Source organism: Lupinus angustifolius, chromosome LG05 (assembly GCF_001865875.1).
Source record: "Lupinus angustifolius cultivar Tanjil chromosome LG05, LupAngTanjil_v1.0, whole genome shotgun sequence".
NCBI classification, from domain to species: Eukaryota; Viridiplantae; Streptophyta; class Magnoliopsida; order Fabales; family Fabaceae; genus Lupinus; species Lupinus angustifolius.
The window spans coordinates 4,421,046-4,442,620 of NC_032013.1; the positions used below are offsets into that span (position 1 = coordinate 4,421,046).

At 33.1% G+C, this 21,575-nt stretch overlaps 2 protein-coding genes across 3 annotated transcripts; both read right to left on the minus strand.

The window, feature by feature from the left end:
• On the minus strand, positions 2,653-7,262 carry LOC109347540 (protein ORANGE-LIKE, chloroplastic-like). 2 transcript variants are annotated; one of them, XM_019587452.1, is made up of 9 exons: positions 7,012-7,262; positions 6,535-6,652; positions 6,095-6,217; positions 5,464-5,550; positions 4,452-4,528; positions 4,201-4,328; positions 3,765-3,901; positions 2,975-3,096; positions 2,653-2,940 (listed from the first exon to the last, which is right to left on the minus strand). In XM_019587452.1, the coding sequence occupies exons 1-8, from the start codon at positions 7,206-7,208 to the stop codon at positions 3,016-3,018; spliced, it is 948 nt and encodes a 315-aa protein (XP_019442997.1). In that variant the 5' UTR covers positions 7,209-7,262; the 3' UTR covers positions 2,653-2,940; positions 2,975-3,015. The 2 variants fall into 2 exon arrangements, with proteins under 2 accessions (XP_019442997.1, XP_019442995.1); XM_019587450.1 differs by having other exon boundaries at positions 2,669-3,096; positions 7,012-7,261.
• Positions 10,330-19,270, minus strand: LOC109347541. The gene is made up of 3 exons (XM_019587453.1): positions 18,885-19,270; positions 17,960-18,013; positions 10,330-10,658 (listed from the first exon to the last, which is right to left on the minus strand). The coding sequence occupies exons 1-3, from the start codon at positions 19,164-19,166 to the stop codon at positions 10,425-10,427; spliced, it is 570 nt and encodes a 189-aa protein (XP_019442998.1). The 5' UTR covers positions 19,167-19,270; the 3' UTR covers positions 10,330-10,424.

A 21,575-nucleotide genomic window follows, 5' to 3' on the forward strand; every position in this document is an offset into this window, starting at 1 on the left:
TCGTAAATCGGTTTAATGACCAAGACGACATGGACTAACCATGTGTCAACCAACTCAAGGACCTAATGATAACCTACAGATTGTGCTAGAGTCTACCAGCATGCCCAGCTATCGGGCATCTTACTAGACTAGGGGCAATTGTTCCACCCCGGTCATCCGGGTACCCCAGTTATCCAGGTGGGTCTCTCTCCTAGCCGACCAAGAACCAGGTGTGACCAATTGAGGGGCTTAAGCCAACTCATCACCTTTGGCCGGACATACTAGGTCAGAATTAGGACCACTCCCGCCTGACACGCCACTTGCAAATCTCACCTACTCTTTTGCCAACATGACAAGGACAAGCATAAAATATAGCTACAAAACTCGCCACAAGCTATAAGTCAACTATGCATAGAGTATGAACCTACTTAATCCACCTTACATGGGAAAAGCAGCCCCCGCCAGGCCCAAGTGGTCGGTCATGTCAACATTACCCCTAGAACCACGTCATTCATCTCAACCATTATAAGTATGGGTTTTCCTCCCAAGAGGAAGTATCACTTATCATTATTATTCTCTACTTACTTCTTGCATATTGCTCTAGAGCTTTACCTCTCTAGTCTCATACTGACTTGATCGCCGGAGAACCTTTTTAGGTACCTCCACCGGCGTTTCCAAGTCAACCTTAACCTAGATACCAGCTAGGAAGTCTTACTTGGACCTCTAGTCTGACCTACCAGATCAACCACAAAATAAAACTTATTATTGAGCTAATTAATTGCCGATTAAATCACTTATATCTCATTTTATTTTTATTTTTAAAAAGAAATAAAAACTGAAGGTTTTGAAATGAGATTACGTCATTATTGAGTCAATAATTTTTCGCCAAATCGCTTAAAACCCATTTTATTTTTAATTTATGAAGAAAACAAAATTTTATGGAAACTTTGATTTGAAAATGGCATGCTACCATTATTAACTTAATAATTTTCCATTAAGTCATTTAAAAAAAATTACTTTTATTTTTTTAAAAATAAAACAAAAACTCATTAGGAAAAATTTGAAACAAAATCAAAATTTATTTATTCTCCTTAATTTAATCTAATTGGTTTGCTAAATTAAAACATGATGAGATTGATATTAAAATTATTTGATTTATTTTAAAATTGCAATTCAGATATTCTCCATAGCGTGGTAGTTGTTATTCGTTAGGAGGCACCAACTACAGCTCACATGACAATGGCAAATAGGATCCTTCTGTACATCAAAAGAACTATAAAATATGGCCTATATTATTCACCTTTTTTTAATCAAAGCTTGTTAATTACAGTGATAGTAATTGTGAGGGAGATATTGATGATATAAAGAGCACTGATGGCTTCATATTTTCATGGGTAATAATGATTTCACTTGGATTAATGCTTTAAATTGAGGTTAATGTGATTGTGTTCATTATGGTTGGTATGATGCGGATTGCGGCCGTTGCGGTGTAAATTATTTTATAAGTTAAAAGGTATTTTTGATATCGATACGATTGCATTGTAGCCTGATGTGACCCAAATATGCTCTGATGCAATTGCGTTCAAATCCAATGCAGTTGCATCATCATGATTTGGTTTCATGTTAATATAATTTGAAACACTGACTTGGATTCAAAGAAGCAACCCATTGTAACTCTCTACATGTGAAGGCAAGCATGTTGCTGGTTTGCTGCTTCTTGTATTTGCCATGCAATTTGGCTAAGAATGTTGTTGAAAATGCTACACATGGGCACATGGCTCAAGATGAAGCCACTACTATTTTTATGGACATGTCATCGAGACGAATCCCATGCTCCATGATCGAAGGAATACATTTAGATACAAAGTTTCATTTCATAAGGGATTGTATTGAGAAAAAAATAGGTGGAGGTGTCATATATGAAAGCAGTGATCAAGTAGCTAATATTTTCAACAAAGGATTTAATTTTGAAGATTTTGTAAGGATGCATGACCAGATTGGAGTCATCAAGAAGAATCATGTTTCCGGGATAAGAATTCTCCAAAGTATTGAAGAGGAGAATGCATAAAAAACAAAAGAGAAAAATAGGATGATATGACATTATTACATTTTAAATATAATGAAATCATATTTTTATCACACAAAATTAATATTTTGTCTCTATACCCTTCTTTTCTATTTGGGGTGTTGGAAAATGGAGCAATTAAACTTTTCTTCACATATCAATTAACTATCAAATTGCTCAAGAATTTCTAGATTAGAAACATTTTCCTATGTATTTTTTGATTTAATAATTTATATTTCCTATGGATTGCAATTTACTAGAAGTGCCTCAATCCATTGCCTCACATGTTACATGAGATGATTAAAGCATCTATAAATACCATGTACTAATGCATTTGCAATTCATAGTTGATTTCCCACTAGTCAGTGCTCTCTTCTCTTACATACCCCTCCTCTTTATTTACTACAAAATCCCCTCCAAAACTTCGAAACATATACTAAAGGTCAATTTGCAAGTTAGGTTTTAGATGGAAATGAAGGGAAATGGAAAGATTCAGAATTATGTCATAAATATATTTCATGACTCTCAACCTTTTCTTTTTTCCTCCAAAACTCAACTCACATACAGATCGTAAGAGCTCAGTTATTAATCACTTGTATAACACAGCATGACAAGAAAGAAGCAAATTGAATGATGTTTCCCAATTTGAGTGAGACCAACACTTTCAAACTTCAAGATCCAAATGGACTGTCTGAATTACAGTTCTAACAATCATCCAGTTGCAACACAACAAGTTGATTTATAAATTTCTTCATGCCACTTTGTACCCAAAACAAAAAAAAATGACCTTGCCCATGGCACTATGTTGGCATGATTTTATTGTCTTTCTTTAATTTCCCTGCTACTAAGATATGCCAAATAGAATATTTGGCAATCACACTAACTATTCAACTGAAATGGATTTATGAGATGGGGTTCATACTTCTGAAAATACATATGGAGCAAAAACATTACAAGTCCTCAAATCATGTTCAAATGTCGAATGGATCAATTCGGAGATCATGTTCACTTGCCATCGCCAATCCTGTGCAAAGGCATGTTGGACACATAACCTGGAAGACAGGGAAGATTATCAGTTAACGACGACTAGTTACAACTCAATCAGTTGCATAAATTACACTCGCAAACACATGATTTTGAATTAAAATGCATAATACTGTTCGCTATCAAAATCCGTAATACATCAGCTTTAGGTTACACCAGAATTGGGTGAATATTGTTGAGAGACATGACAAGAGCCAGAGACAATTATGTTGCATCATTGGCTAGTGACATGTGATCACTTAGTGAAATGGATGGAAGTGTGACCAAGGACCACATTGGTTGATGATTTCAAAGATGAAAGGCCAAGTTTTAAAATAACAATTTAAAAAAGACATGGGATCAATTTCAAAAAAGAAATAAAGAAAATGTAGTAGAATGCTTATTTTGCCTAGTAAATATTTTCACAAACTAAGCCAGAGGTGTTTGGGAGGATTTATTTGGGCTTTACGAGAACGACTTCTGAAATTAAATTTATGAAAATAGCCTATGTCCTTCCTATAAGCTCATTTTTGTTTATTTCGTAAAAAATACTGAATAGGCTCTTAATTAAATTGTTTACCGAAATGCACATAGTGCAACAGATAAAAGACATTCAGCATTTAAGTAAAAGTTCTAAGTATTGTTGAAGGCTAGACTCTGAGCAAATGACTAAACATATGTTCTACAGATTCCATACCTTTCCCACGCCAGAGCAATTTGGACACCTTTTAGTTGTAGGAACTTGCAGCTGTTTGTCCGTAGCGCTAGATGCTGAAATAAGATTATCATTCGAGCACACACCGCTAGCAGAACACCGAGCACATGCCAAATATCCTGTCCACAGATGTAAAATGAATGTAATGTGATTCTTTAAATCTGGTGGCAGATCCTGAATTCCTAACTAATAAGTGAAAGATATTTCCAAATGTTTAACACAAACTTACTGCATATAAATTCTAACGAATTAACAATTAAGTGCAACAAGAATGATTTCTTAACCACTACAACTTTAAATATAGTGAACAGTATAATTCTGTGAACAATGGAAAGAAAAGATACAGTGTGTCTAAAATGTGCGTGACTGAGATGTATTAAGAGAATGAAGATCTTTAGAGGGTAGGAATTGAACATACCAGTTCCGCGGCAATACTTGCACATCCTTTTCTCTTGTTTCTCAACATTACTAGCCTCGATTAACATCAGTGCTGAAATCACGCCCACTGCCCCACCTGAAAAGGATGCCACAATCGGGTCGACCTGGCTGCATTAATGAAGTAAACAAAGTATAATCAGGTATTGATCAAGATCTCCTATTCCCTAACAAACAGTTTTCGCCAAGGGAAGTCATGAATTAAAAAGGCGCAGAAATCAAAGAACATTATACCTTAGTTGCATAGGCAAATGCAAGCTTCTTATGAAATCTTCATATGAGGTACCACCTAGTCCCAATTTTAGCTCCAGCTGCCATTAACACAAGGCATCAATATATGAAAGTCGTAGTTGAGATCTACAAATATACAGGTTTTACAGTCAAATCCGTCATGCTATTAATCTATTAAAGCAACATAAAATACCATGAAATTGAATCAGGTATTTCCATATTCTTTTATGCCATCGTTCTTACGATTGCTTCTTTTGTGGATATCCGTCAAAAGTGACAATTTCTGAAATCTAACTCTTCTTATACTATGTGAATAATTACACACTTTCATCTTATGAACATCCAATGCTTTATATACTAACCTAAGCATAAAGGGAATTTGAGAGTCGCCTATCTTTAATCATTTCCTAACCTTTCTCCAAAACATTCAAATTACCACAACAAAAGAATGCCCCACAAGGTTTAATGTAATTTTTATTGATCAGGAAACTGCCAACCAGCATTCACCTAAAACATCTACATTTACATAGATATCTCATTTGAATTCTTTATCGGTAATGGCTTCCTCACTGCTGGTCTACATTAATATTCTCCATTCACTTTATTTGATCATTCTCAAAATTTCCTTCCCATTTAAGGCGATAAAAAACATAGTTAAGGATCAATGAAATTGTTCTCATGCAAAAAGCAGAAATCAACATATTCAAATTAACTAGAGCATAGAATGGACAGTCATATTAAAGCCAGTACCAAAGTATATAATAGGATACACAATCCATAAAACTATAAGTAAGCATGGTAAAGTAAGAATAAAACTCAAATCGATGGCGCAACCGATGCCATTTTAAATTTGAACATAATGATCCCTTATAAAGGGCAACTAAGCATGTCGGATCCCTATAACAAATAGGGAGAATAAAAGGATCAGTTGATAGAGATTCAAGTTATTAACAGTGAAGTTTGATCATCTGCGATAAATTACAAAAAAATAAAACACAAAATGTAATAAAATTACCGTTGGCGCAATAAGCCCACCAAATAACATTATTGCAGATATGAATGATATGCTTGTTAGGTAGAGCTTCTTCAAAGTCTTGGGGGTCTACTTCAATGGAAAGAGCACAAGGTAAGTGAAATTAAAGATGGCAAATGCTCCAGCTTTATTTTAATCTCATAAAGCAATTATATAGAAAAAAGAGGAAGTTATTAAGGAGGACAAAAGAAACAGATATTTAAAACAAGTGGCTATGCAAAAATTTCTTTAATTTCTTATAAGCCTTAGGTATTTCCTTTCCCTTGGGGAAGTGAAATTAAATTTCTTTAATTTTGATGACAATCATCTCAACAAGCATCATCAGTACTTATAACTGGGATGATTTGCCACTTAACAGAATTGCTCTGCAATATGTTTCTCTCCACATTCCACCAATCAATGATATGACAAAAAAAAATGGCGGCCCAATCCACAAGGTTCCCACCTAGCGGGGACTAGGGAGGGTAGGTGTATGCAGTCTTACACTCGCAAGTGAATAGGTTATTTCCAGGATTTAAACCCATGACATCCAGATCACAAAGCAAACTCATTCAATGGGAGGACAATTCAGTCAACATATAAAGCCAAATCAAGGCAAGGTTTTGAGACTCACCACATGAGGAAGAAAAGGAATTGACGATTGAATCTCTGGCATGTCAAATGATTCCTCCTCTCCATCCTCATTGATAACTGTTTGTACACCTCTTAGGCGTTGTTGCACACGCAATCTCCTTAACTGCAATAATCAATACTCATTATCAAAAGTATGTTACAGGGGTTTTAAATTGCAGGCACAATATTGCTGTTGCAGGAGTCTGCAATTGCGGTCACATCAGCCGAATCTTCCAACAACTGTGGTAAATGTAATGTAATCGCAATTTCAATTTAAATCCCTGATCCTAGTGTGTCAAACATAGGTGCACTAATGCAGTAAAAATATCAGTAAAACAATAGTGAACATAGCAGCTATAAGAATTAATGGTGTGTAGCTAAGTTTTGTTACTATTCCACAGATTAACTCTTAAGCTATGATAGATGCAAATATAATCTAACCTCTTCCATGAGAAGAAATATTTTGTTGCGCCTACTCTTTATGTTGTCTTGAATTTCCTGCAGCTGCATCTGCACTAAATCCTGAACCGTTTCTGGTCCTTCAATGATGCAAAAGTTACTGTCCACACGAAAAAAAGAATGAATTTTTTTCTCAAACGAACAGCAAAAAATCACATTACAATCGATTGAAACATACCCCATAGCCAAAAATAATAAATAAAGAGGTGCCCCTTTGATTAGGCTTAAAAAATGATTTTGAAAAAAGTGATTATCTGAGAGGCTGAAAATTATAATTTCCCAGAAAAGCGTATTTTCTACCTTTTCTTTATCTTTTTTTGTTTTTTAAGAGTCCTACAAATAGCTAAGAGTGCTAGAAGTGGTTTTTCTTTATTCATATAAATAATCACTTTTTTCAAAACAGCTTAAAAAACAGTTAATCACTTTTTGTTATAAAAATAACAAGGAAAGAAAGACAACCTTGGATTGTTATCACCAGAAGCTACATCCTTTGAAGAAGAAGAGTAAACAATCATTCGTGACTCTTTGGAAAAACCAAATTGTTTGGTGTTGTTGCATTTGAAAGAGTTATAGAGAATTGATTTATTAGAGAGTGAAGAGGGAATTGGAGAAATTCTGAAGGAAAGGGAATGAGATTGAAGAGAGAAAGTAGTCATTGTTTTGAGTCTTAGTTCATAGAATGAAAGAAGAATGAGGAGAAGAGGTTGTTATGTATAGTGGAAAGTGTAATGTGATGACAACAAACTCTACCTATACTCCAAACTTTTAAATAAGGGAGGTTATGTGCATGAAAAGATATAATCAATCAAATGTTGATAACACATTTAAAAATAATAATTCAAATTTATGTTTAATCCTAAATAAATAATTTGGATAACACAAAAATAGAAAAATTATATTATCTCCAAATAAAATATATCGGAAACATTCCATCCACTGATGTTATTCATGATTATATATATTATACAACTACACCAAATTCTTAGAAATAGTTTGATATGGTACTCACTATCTTCACTTTTTATTTGATGTCAGAAATTTATTTTAGTTTTAGCATATGGCATAAGACATAAGATAACGCATTGTTGGACTAATTTTAAATTTAAAAAACATAAAAAAAAGAAGTTTACAAAAAAATTATAAAAATAAAAGAAAATAACATTCTAAACATGAATATTTTTTTTTTTGGTACTACTACCAAATGTATCTTCTCACATTTTTGGTAAGGAACTAATTTCTTTCAAAGTTTGTGACTACCTCTCTCAAAAAGTGTCATTATCAGAAATCGAACTTTCGACCTTGAGGATTCAGGGGGCCTTACCCCATTAGACCAACACTTTGTTGGTAAAACATGAATATATATGAGTATAATATATGTAGTTAAAAAAATTAACATTCTAAATTATATGTATATTATTAATTCCCTCATCAGAAAATAATTGCTATTCCATTAGTACATTTGAGAGTTATAGTAAGTAGTTAATATATTTCAAAAAATATATTAAATATAAATAAGTTAGTTTCCAATAAATTTGCTAGTTATAACAATTATACATAAAATTCCATTGGGATTATGTTTGAATATTGTAAGTACATTGTCTAATTTGATAAGAGTAGGTAGAATGATAAACAAGAATCTTCTAGATTCGATTCAGATAAATTTTGAGGAAAAAAATCATTTGAACTAAATATACAAATTACATACATATTTTGATTTGACTAAACTACCAAATATTCTTAAAATTTTGAATAATGATATATTTTTTAAAATCATCCTACATCGCGAAAATTTTTTGTACAAAGTATTTTGTTGAAAGATATTTATTATTCTTTTTCAAACTATTTATTTTATCATTTTGAATGTGAACATCCCTAATCACAATAGTAGAAAAGCTTCTATCTAGTACAATTTTGTATCCAATAACTCTAACTCCATGTTTAATTAGGTTAAAATTGAGTTGAGGAAGACTTGCATTTTCTTTCTCCTATAAATAATGGGCACAATGTAGTTACTACTAGCTGTTATATTAATTTTGTATTGGTGTATTGGTCATAAAAACGATTAATATATTGGTATGGAGATATAGTTTCAACTAATGATTTATTAATTAAACTGCATACGAATAAAGTTAGATATATATACATATCATATTAATATTAATGTTAAAAATTAATAAAAAATACAATATCTATTTTTAATTATATCAATTTTTGGTTGTATGAAGAATATTCTCTCACTCTTAACCAAATTTGTGGTTGGATAGTGGGTCAAAATGAGGCTAAACTAAATTAACCCAAATAAGGAAAACTAATTTTTCACATAAAATTAAGATAGAGAAATGTATAGACAATAGTATATTAATTTTATATATTTCAGTATATCTATTATTCATTTTTTATTATTATTGAATCTTCAAGAAAAGTAACATAAATGAATAATAAAAGATATATTAATGTATAAATATTTACACTAACAATATATAAATATTACACTCTAAACTTAAATAAAAATGAGTAACAAGTAACTAAAATGTAAAACCTACCCATCAAATATCTTAAAAATAAAATTATTCTTGTCACTGTATTGGCCATAATTTTTAGACAATTTACCATTCTAGTTTAATATAATAAATATATGTGTGGTTTATAATGTCATCTGGTAGTCTAACATATTAAACCTATGAAGCACATATACGGATATGTGTATCAGATACGATATATATCCGATATGTCGACACACATTTTTTCTAAAATGTAGGATACGATACGTTCAGAGATACGCGTATAAATTAATAAAAAATACATAAAATATGATAAAATTATAAGTGTAAATTAAAATATTCTCTCCTGCCCTCTTTCTTCTCTTCTTTGTTAAGAAATAAAGGTAAGCTCTTTATTTATCTTCTCTATTAATACTCACATATCCTCCTCTCTTTATAAACATACTAAGCGAAAAGAAACTAAGAATTAAGAAAGGTAAACCTTTTTTCTATTTGCTCTTCACAACATACCTATGACGGTAGAGGCAGTAACAATAAGCACCGGCCGATGACATTATGGATCGGAAAGTACCAGCTATTCGAGGATCAATGTGGTGTGATGGTAAGTTGGTATGATGTGACCTTTAAATAAGTGAGTGTTTATTGGAAAAAAATCTATCTTATCATAAAAACGAATCTATATATCCTATATCTTGTTGAAAACAAATCTATATATCCTATATTCTATTGAAAATGAATCCAATACGTATCTTGATATTTATTTTTATTTTTTTTATTTTTTTTATTTTTAGATACTCTATGGACACGTATCCTTTGCGAATCTGAGCGTATTTGTGTCGGATACGTGTCGGACACCGACACGTGAGAATATTTGGCGAATCAGTGCCTCATATGATTAAACTAATTCAACCTAAACCAAAACCAAACCTTCTCTGTTTTGTTGATTGTAATGATATTTTACACATACATTTGGCGTACATTTATCATATCCAAAACTCATATAATGAATGTGTGTAAATAATGTTTGTGTAAGTATCATTTCTGAAATGCAAAATAGAACTAAAGTTAGATCACAAAAAATCTTAGACAGTTGAAGCAAACGTTGGTCGCCTATAAGGCGTTGATTTAATAGTGTAAGACTCTATTAGATTCTTAGGATGATCAAAAGATTAAGAGTTCAATTCTAAGAATGACCTTTGTTGAGAATAACAACTACCCACCCAAAAAATTTGGTTCCTACCCAAAAGGGTGAGGTTACCCTTGTTATTGAACATAATATGAGAGACATAAGATAAATATATATATCAAATTTACATTTCTTTCACGTCAATTTTCAGCTCAAAACCCTACATGTGAATTAGAAATGAAAAATCACAATTTGGCAATTTCAACTGATTTCTGGAGAGCTTGCATAAGGCTCCTCATTATTCTGGGCTCACCGGGTGGTACTTTATCTTTCAAGGGGCCATTTCTAATGGCACGGAAAATTGGAGCAGAGTTATCAGTTGCTGGGAAAACCAAACAGTCAATATACACAAGAACTTCTGTTTTCCCATCACCAATGGTGATAAAACATAATCTAGCTCCACCAGATATTTTGTCCACCTATTTAATTGAAACAAAGATTATTAAATACTTTAAGAAGCATTTATGCAGCATCATTATTATAGTGGTTACTCTTAACCTGCGCTATGAATTGTTAGGCCTCTAGGTTTCACACTTGATTTATGTTTTTTATCTTAGAAGGAAAAAAAAAATGTATGCACTGACAATATGATTTTATACTCTATCATTGTATCATCCCTCATTTATATTTAATTATTCTTGACTTTTCAAAAAAAGTAATACAAATGAAAAATAAATAATTTAATGACAGTGCATAAATATTACATTTTTTAATTCCTAATTTTATTTTTAATGATAACCAACATATGGAATCATAACTTTCATAGTTATGCTTGATCTTTGCCAAGTTTCTATGAAAGCAGAATATTTGGAAAATTTGATGACAGTAAAAAGTTGAGATGGAAAATGGAGTATAAATCAACCAAGGAAGAAGTGCTGGACACATTGCACCAACATTAATAAACTAATGTGCTTACTTATAACATTTCCAAATATTTACAGTAAAATTGAAGAAAGCTTTCCAGAGCCTACGTGGTGAAGTTAATCAGATATTTGATGTTTAATGAAGATAACTAGATGAAGACTTTAAGGCTTCAAGAAGATCAGGAGACATAACTCAACTATATGAATAGCTGAGGTGCATGAAAAAAGAAGTCAGGTCCTTAGAAACAAACTATTAGTGGTTAACCAACAAAGCATTGGTCTATCGTGTTAGGCTCAGCTTGATATTTGGAACTCCGAAGCACAGATTCGTCAAACACCCTCACATACCGATGTCCGACACGGATACATTCAGATTCACGAATGATATGTATCCGTAGAGTATCCAAAATTTTAAAATATAAAATAAAATAAATAAATATCAAGACACGTATCCGATTCGTTTTCAATAAAATATATGATATATGGATTCGTTTTCAATAAAATATATGATATATGGATTCGTTTTTAGTAAAATATAGGATATATAGATTCGTTTTTAATAAAATATATGATATATGGATTCGTTTTCATTAAAATAGGATAAGATAGATTTGTCATGGAGGACAATGATTTTTAATTTCCATTATATTTTTTACTTTGGATATTTTGATTTACATTTATAATTTATCATATTTTATGTGTTTTTATTATTTTATATGCATATCCCTGAACGTATCGTATCCTGTATTTTAAAAAAAACGTGTCGACGTATCGGATACGTATCGTATCCGACAATGTATCTATATCTGTGCTTCATAGATTTGGAATGACAAAAAAGGTTCAATTCCTAAGAGCGACACTTATTGAAAGGGGCAACCACACCAATGTAGTTAAAATTGAGATTTTACTTAGGATCAAGAGGACAACCAAAGATTGTAAACGTAGGATCATAACACAACTCTTAAGATTCTACAAAAATATATATATATATATAAATAGTAATTCATAAGTTGAAATATTAAAGATATTCATAATAATAAAGATAGTATATGAATAACACAAAAGTCATAAGGTAATACATATCATAACTTATAATAGCAAAATAACCAACCAACTACACCAGTTCCAAATAAAAAAATAGGGTTTTATAGTCACTCACACTATTCATGTTTTAATGAAGTTCATGATAAAAGATATTGGGCTTTAGAGTGGGTTATGATGTTTTTTTATAAATAAAATAGTAGGGTTTTCAACAAACCCATAAGTCAAAATAACTCAACTAAACAAATTGCAAGTAAAAAAAAAGTTTTCATATAGCCATTCACATTGTTCACATTTTAATTAAATTTATGGGTTAAAAAAGACATTGGACTTAAGAGGATGGGCTAACAGCCCATCATATGTTTTCTAATAAATACAAATATTAGGATTTTCAATAAACCGGGTCGCAAATGACCCGATTAGCTTATTCTCTACTACCCACAATGGCAAAGTAGAAGAGATAGAGAGAGAAAGCAACGATTGTTGCAGATTGCACGATGAGAGAGAAAGAAAGTGAAGCAAAGATGGAGAGAAAGAGGTTTAGGGTCGGTGGGCTCGTAGATTCCACCGGTTTTATGCACCCGCACGACGATCCCACCTGATCCTACGGAGGCGTGTCCAAGACTAAGATAGAGCACAAAGTTAAGGTCAGGGATCGTAATAACGTGTGATCTCACGAGTTGGATCGCGATTTTGACTACCATGAGCCACACACCACGAAAGAAATTAGTTCCTTACCTAAAAGGTGAAGGATACCCTTGATAGTACTAAAAAAACTACTAATTCCTATGATCATTTGCCTATTCAAATTCACAACTTGCTATATCAAAAGCTACAATCAGATGCCTAATAAATAAGAGCATTCAACTGAAGTATAAAGGGTTGTCTAGTGTACGAGGCTCCCACTTATAAGGTGAGGAAGGTAAATGTATGTAACTTTACCCCACAAACAGATATGCTATTTTTAGGATTTGAACTCATAGTCATTAAACAATAATCTTACCCTTGCGCCTTAGGATATTTTTCTTCCTCCATAAATTCTCCGATCCAAATGGCAGAGAAGTTTCCATATTTATACCTTTTCTTGTTGGAGGGGCGACCGTCCGTTGAACTACCAAAGAAAAAGGGTAAACCAATGTGATCATGACATTGTAGGTGCTTGCGATGGGGCGGATGCGACTTCCCTCAGTTGGTTTGGGTGGTATAGCCCGTTGCAGAAGTCCCCCCTTTTTTTTATCCATTTCTTTCTTTAGTCTTTAGGGAGCCAAACCAAAGCTTGACTTTACTAATAAATTAAATAAAACCGAATCCTGTAAATCCTCTCCTACAAGGCGCTTACCCAAGTCTTTCAGGATTTGTGAAAACTGATCAGAGGTGCGAAGAGAAAGATCTCTTTTTTATGACTTCCACTTATCTATCGATCCCGGCCCGGAAAAGTGACCGACCAGGGCCCTCTTTTTGAATGAAAGAAAGGGTTTATGAGCCCTAGCCCTGTAAGCCCACTGTCACTTAAGTTATATAAGAATTCTTGAACCCAAGAATTCAAAATAATAAGTTCTTGATTACCTAATCAGAAGCTTTAAGTATTCTAGAACATTTTCAAAAGTCTATACTTAAAAAACGCTAGATGGACAACGCCTAATAGCAGTTGATAGAAGGACTCACTCTGCCCCTTTCATGCAAAAGGACAAATAATTATTTTATCTTGTCCTTGCTATGAGTGGCCAAGGACTGAAATTCTATCACCTTCTCATGCCTTCAAATACCAACCTTCTCAGAGGTGATGACATAAAGAAAAATGAAGAAAGACACCTAGAGTCGTGCTCTGCAAGTTTCAGAATGATTTCTTGTAATATTTTGAGTTTCATTAAGGGCATGACACTTAAGACTGTCTTATTCCTTCACCTTCTTGTGTAAGTCCATGTGTTCAGTTTGCTAGCTACTTTGCTCGGCTTTTAAGTATGTGAGTGACCTATGAATTCAGCAGATGATCTGAGTGTTTAAACAAGCTTGGAGAGACTAGAATATCAATAAACACGTAGGTTTGATGGTGGAATATCACAGTCAAACTAAAGATTTGACAAAGATTTCATGTCTGAATCAAACCACTGTAAAAATCCTTAGGGAAGCTTTCCCTATCCATTAGATTTTATTTTTAAGTAGATATGTTATATTTTCTGTTTCTGGTTAATGCTTGAAATGTTTTGAAGTAAGAAGTTTTACATTGCCTAATATTAGAGTGAAGAGGAGACTAAGATTATATATTGGGCTCAAGTTCATTGTTATAACTTGCACCTTATAAATGAGATGACATCTTCTGTCCCAAAAATTGAGACACTCCACGTTCCACTACTTGTGATTAGTCATAAAGATATTTAATTATTTAATTTTCAACTGAAATATATTTTTTCAACCAATCACATACAAGTGGTACATACAATGGTATACTTTTTGGGACAAAAGATGTAGTCCCCTTGAAAACACCCTGTGTATGGGGCTCAATTGGGTTGGGGTCCTAGGATATATGTATTATATAAACCCTAATTAGACGTATTAGAGCTTAGCTTGTAATCCTAACTTTCTAGTATATTCTTAATTGTTTAACGCTCCTAGTGACGTCGGCACAATTTGCCGAACACTGTTAACAAATTATCTTACTTCTTATTTTCAATTTATTTCTTGCTCTTTATTTCATTGCTTGTGGCCAATGTTATCCAACGATTACTTATGTTGCATCAACAGTTGGTATCAGAGCTTGGATTATTACAAAGGTGGGTAAAGGATCTATTGGCCGGATAAGGTTTATCAAAGATGCTTCACGATAATAAACTAGATGAGTTAAAGGAGAAAAATACATGACAAGATTGTGGTGGGGACCACAACCTTGTTGCACCCAAAACCTCAAAAATCCATATGTTAACATTGGACCCAGGTGTAGATAAGGACCCAAGTGGAGCATCAAACTAGGTGATGACGATATATCTAGTTACTAGAGAGAATGATTTCATCTTAAATGAAAAATGGTGTATCATTAAGACGTTTCCAGAAAAGGGAACAGACATTTGTTGACTTTGATGTAGGGTATAACACGAGGATTCGCTTGGATGCAAGGTGTAACACGAGTATTGGTAGAGATGCAGAGTTGACAATGTCATTGCTTTGGATGCAAGTGTGTGGAACAAGCATTGATTAGCAATGCCCCAAGGCATTCCAATGAAGCTTCACGGTTTAGCTGAGCTGAGTATTAAAGAAGATAGTTGTTGGTGAACTTTAGTATAAATGTTCCATAGTACCAAAAGACTTCTTATTGAGGTAGGCGACATGTTCCGGTGGACGGTGGTACGGGTTTGGAGAAGCTGCACTAGAAATTTAAAGAGTTAGACTCTTGGTAACATTGTCAAAGATACTCAAGAAGGCTTATGCCGAAGGCAGAATGTGCTCTTATGTGGAGGAGCTAGTAAAGTAGAGGTTGTTGCATAGATTTCCTAAGGAGCGAGATATTCATCTATTTCAATCAAGGTGAAGATTGTTGTAGATGCTTGAAATATTTTATTGTAAGAAATCATACATTGCCTTGTTTTAGAGTGAAGGAGAGAGACCAAGACTATATATTGAGCTCAAGTTCTTTGTTATAACTTGAAAATTAGAAACACCCAATAGGTCTTGAACCCGTAGAAATGGGTTTAGGTACAAGAATATGTTAATGTATTCTGTAAACCCTAATTGGGTATGTAATAGCTTGTAATAATTATCTCTATCAATTTATTCTTAGCCACTTAACACTTTCTGAGATATTGGCACAATTGGTTGAACCTTATTACCAAATTTTCTTATCTTTTTCACTTCTATTTATTCCATGTTTGATTGCTTGTGGACTTGTGGTCACGTTTCAGAATAATCAATTCCACTACACCACCAAACTGACTGGTCTTTTTTATAATTGGTATGTTCTTTGTTGTTTTGGAGAAACGAAGTTTTGAAGGTCTTAATTCAATCTCATATTCTAAATAACCTAGGAATTATAAGTTGAATTCTAGCTAGGCAGTCAATTGAAGATAGAAGAGCGTAGAGGCCGACCCCAAAAGCACTATGATTAGATAGTGGAACAACCACTACAACCGACAAAAAATATATAAGTAATTTATATCCTACAATGTAAATGCACAAAATATTAAAATAAATCATATTAATCACACATTCTTAATTAATAATCATGATAATAGTATTTCTAGAGGTGATTGAAGTTGGAGGCCATGACAAAGTTATATCTCACATACTTGAAGCACAAGAAGATAATGTCAAAATTGGGTTCAATCATTTTCATAAGAGAATCAATAAAGAGATGATGAGGCAAACAATTAGGGCCAAAGATAAATATTGTTGAGAAAAGACAAGGTATGTTCGTGAATAAGAAAGCATAGCAATTTTGTTCTATGCTGATGAAGAAAATGTAAGCAATCGAACATGTAAATTGGAATTAAGAAGAAGAAGAAAGAGAAGAAAGAAAGGTAGAATCTTGTAAAAATCGCATGGCCTAGGAAAATCAACTTGATAAATAGAAGGAAAAGAAGAGAGAAGTTAAATTACCTAAAACCCTATGGAAAAAACTTGCCACCTATTAAAAAGGGGCAAGAAAGACTTCTCCCCCTCTAAAATTAGGGTTCCACTTGCAAAAAACATGTAGTGGGCCGTGACCCACGATTTTACTTGTGATTCCACAACTATTTGACCTGCTACGAGCATTATGGCCATCTGCACCAAAAAGTAACCAAAACTACCTAATACCTGGCACCTTCCATGAACTGTAGTCACTTCAAGCACAATTGAGCCAAAAGTTGTGTAGGAGAATGAAACTAATAATTATAAGAGTAGAGTAGGAGTCAACAGCTAGAACTAATTGTGATAATGAAACTAGTAATTATACTTATTTCTCCAAGATATTTCATACAAAATGATGTAGCACTATATGACTGACTACTGGCCTATGAATACTAAGGAAAAATATGCAGACAAAAAGCAAGGTTAGATCCATAAAATCTATGCCTTACAGAACTATCTTTGACAAGAAGTCAACAAATAAGTTGATTTTAATCTCACTCTGCTGCCACCTTTCACTAAGCACATCCCACTCACATAAGCTTAAATGGCAATTAAACAACAATGGGCCCGTTGTTGTTTTTATTTTTTATCAACAACAATACGCCGGATTACTGATGTAAATTTTAAGGTTGAGAAGTGTACGTGTATTGACCATTGTGCACTCTAGATGTCTCTACCAATGTGGCTTTCATGAGGTAAAGAACATACCAAGTGATACTAGACAAGACATGAATGAATATTTGTTGAGATCATTAACAGAAGTCAAAATACATATGGGGTATGATTCGCACAGTTGATTGAAAAGCTAGTAGAAGACTGAAGAATCATGGGCTGAAAGCTTATGACTTATAAGGAAGCTGATTTAATTAGAAGTGTTCGGTAAACTTAGCTGATCAACTAGTTGATTAGTGTAAAATATTAAAGTGGTGTAAAAGGCCTTATAAGCTCTCACTTATAAGCCATTAGTTACTTCAATTGCCTTATGAAATCAAGGCTATATTAAGTCAGGATCTCTTTTAGAAACTCTTCCAAACCAAACAAGATTAGAGACTTATTTTTGGTCCAATAAGCCGATCGAGTATTGACTGACTTATAAGCCCCTCAAGGGCATGTCAATTGTCAAACATATACATAATCTAATGCCATGGTATGAATTACTATACAGGAATGGTTAAGGCTTATGACCATAAGATGAAACACAATAATACAGAAATTACCTTAAGAGGCATGGGAAGTGGCAGATTGGCTCCCTGGCAAAGACTGTTTGCCCACTGTCACAACACATCCAAAGACCAAGGGAGGAAAAAAACATATAAATCAAATAGGATCCAATCATATAACAAATTAAACAACTAAAATCTTCAACAATACAATTCATCAAGTGCAAAATGATTCTCTTATTATATTACTTTTTTTAGCAAAACACCATTTCCATTCCTGAAATTATAAATCGTTTGCTATATTAGCTCCCAATTTCAAGACATCCTAAACTTCATATATATAAGGACCTATGTTAAGGATTACAATTACAACTTCAGGGACTTAAATTATACTAATTTTCTAAAATGACAGACAGAAATATGCAAGTGTCTAATTCGGGTCTTTGTAGACTAATTGCATAAAGCTCTGTTTGCTAATTGGTTTGTTGAGTTAATGGAGGAAGGGAAAGACTTGGCAGACAGGTAGTCACAAAATACCCTTTTGATATGTCTCCAGAGACTTCTATTTCCCTTACTTCTCCTCCAAAACATAACGCACAGACAAGCCCAAGGGTCCATTTACGAGTTGTCTTTCGGAAGAAAAGTACGGGAGATAGAAGGTTTTTGAGTATCTACAACAATATTTCATGGTTTTCAACTCTTTCCTTTCTTGGTTTTTGGAAGGTAAGGCAGGAAAAGGCTATGATGCCATGAAATACAGCTCTAAAGCTTTTTGATTCATTCTCCTCCAAAATTTAACTTGCAAACATGTACTAATCTACAATTTTGTTAGCCCCTCATTTTTATTTCACCTGAGGCCTACAAAAAATTCTTCCAATATTTTACGACAAAATAAATGGACTAGAATAGAATGAACAACAACTTGCTTAGATTCCAACCACTTCCATTTTATTTCACCCAGTTCCAAACTAAGATATGTTACCTGAAATAGTAACGAATCGAATCTCTGAAGGTCTATATTGAAAGGCAGCTTCATTGTGCCAAGTGACACTCCATCCTCGTCGCTCGGAAACGCAGCGCCGTCATTAACCGCCGAGGCTCTGGCTGTGACTACTGGGAGGGCCTTTATATGAATGCGGTGGCGAAGCGGAGAAGAGCGGTGGTGGTAGTAGCAAACAGGAAAGAGGGGAGGGGAGGAGAGCGGAGTGTGAAAATTAAGTTGAGTAAGGCACACATTGTGCCTTATACTACATGTAATTGCCATGCTTTAATTTGCTACCACTGGGACAGGTTTTTTCAATCTCCTTGGTTCAGTTGAAGAGGTGAAGTTATCTAGTGGTGGAGGATACCATAATTGATGATCCATATCACTCTTCCTATGGATAACAAATTTTATCCTAATCATCAATCTTATATTTAAGTTTTAATTTTCTCCATCTAATAAAATAAGAGTTTAATATTTATTTAATGTTACCGCAAAAATTTATATGAAGTCAATATGTTATATATTATTCATTTTTATTATTTTTTTTAAAGTTAATTATAATTAAATATGAGTAATAGATGATATAATGATAGTATATAAAATTCTATATTGCTGATACATAATTTTTTTTAATAAAATACAGACTCCAACTTATAAAATAAAAATACAGTGTTAATTTATTCATCTTTGTTATTGTTAGCAAATTGTCAATTTAATCCTTTATATTTTTAATATTGATGAATTTCACTATTTTATTACAACAAAATAATTACATTTAATAATCCAAAGACATTCTTTTATTGTTTACTGGGTGTAAAAATAAATGTTTTATAGTTGAAAAATGAATATATGACAAATAAGACATTCTACTGTGAATCTAATTAGTATTTTTATGATTGAAGGGTTAAATTGACAAACAATATTGATACTTTATTTTGTTATTATAAGACCAAATTGAAATCTAGAATAAGATAAAGGACTAAATAAATATTTTATATTAATATAGGATCAAATTGAAACCTAAAAATAAGATAAATAGTTAAAAGCGTATTTTTAGCCCAATTTTAATAAGAAATGAGAAGAAAATTATTGATTTGCACATTTAGAAGCTACACACTAGTCTACTACTTAAATAGATTAATAATGTATTATGCTTCCCATAATGGTGGAGTTGTACGGATATAAATAGGTTGAAGATGTATCTATAATTTTAACTATATTAATCAAAAATAAATATTTGGATATAATTTCTTCACACATATGTCATTATTATAAAAAAAAATCATATTTATTTGTTGCAACGGGCTAAAAATGATTGGTGTTAGATTTCTTGAAAACCATAATAATTGGTGTAATTTTACTCCTTAGTTTTATTATTGAAATAGAAGTAAATAAGTTAAAGTGTAAATACAATATAATAAGAAGATGAAACTTAAACACATGCTCAGATTGATTCTAATTTATAGATGAAAATTATAGTATTTTGACTATAATTTCTATGGAGGAGGAGAAGGATCTTTTGCCAAGAAGCACAAAAAAGTTAATATGAGAGACGTAGACCACGTTCCTAACTTCAACATGGAAGAGATGAGAATTAAGATAAACGTTGCTCGTAGAGAAATATCCTCTTATATGAATATGTTGCTTAACTGTTCAAGAGATGAAGCTGAAATGGCTTGGGAAAAAGATGTTGATGATTTAATGGAGAATCGTTGGTATAAGGAGAACAAGAAGACAAGAAAGAATTACAATCCATGCCCCAAGATCAAAGTTTCCTATGAGGAGTTTGATGCATGGTGTAAATCTTGGAGATGAGCGCTTGTGGTGTAGCTTTTGGGATTGGTGTCATGGAGTCTAATCTAGTCAAATTATGGGTGGTGCATGAAAATATTCAAAATATGGATATGCCACAAGGCTATTATCTAGTTATTTTGTGGCTGAAGAGGACTATAACCGTGCTTTGTTTGAATGTCCTTGGAGGATCACAAATAATTACTTGATAGTTCAACTTAAGAGGTTTGAATATGAATTCCAGATCCTCCTATTGAAGTATAACCATCATTTCCTGACGAGGGTTAGATCCATTTTAGGACATATGCTTAAAATTAATTATTTAACACCTATCCAACGCATTTCGCACAGATCTGTGTCAAGATCAAACTGCAAAAGAAGATAGCGCACAAGATCAAGGTGATGGAGCTTGTTTTAAATCTTTAGTATGAGGGTTTACATCAAATTTGTTTTCATTGTGGGAAGTATGGGAATCGTTTGAAATTATGCTTGAAGAAGTAGGTGCAACCATCTAGAGAGAATAACAGAAAGGTTGAAGGGAAAAGGAAAGATCCTACAAGGGCAGAAATCTAGTGCTTGGTAGTAGTGACTAATGAGTACCAACTATAAGCTAGTTTGACCTAGGTTCCACTGATTTTGGCGCAATAAACGTTGATGATGGAATTAAGGAGAAATTGGAAGAGAAAACTGAGGAAGAGTTGTTTGGTCCCTGGATGCTTGTTAAACACAACAAATTCAAGTGTGGAATAAGTGAGATTCTTGGTGGGAAGGGGAATGTCCAGAAGGGCAAACACAAATTTAAGGAATGTATGGATAAGGAGGGATTTCATGCATAAGGAGGGATTTCATGCTGACAGAAAAGAGTTGACTACTAGGGGCGTACGGGTTATATGGTGG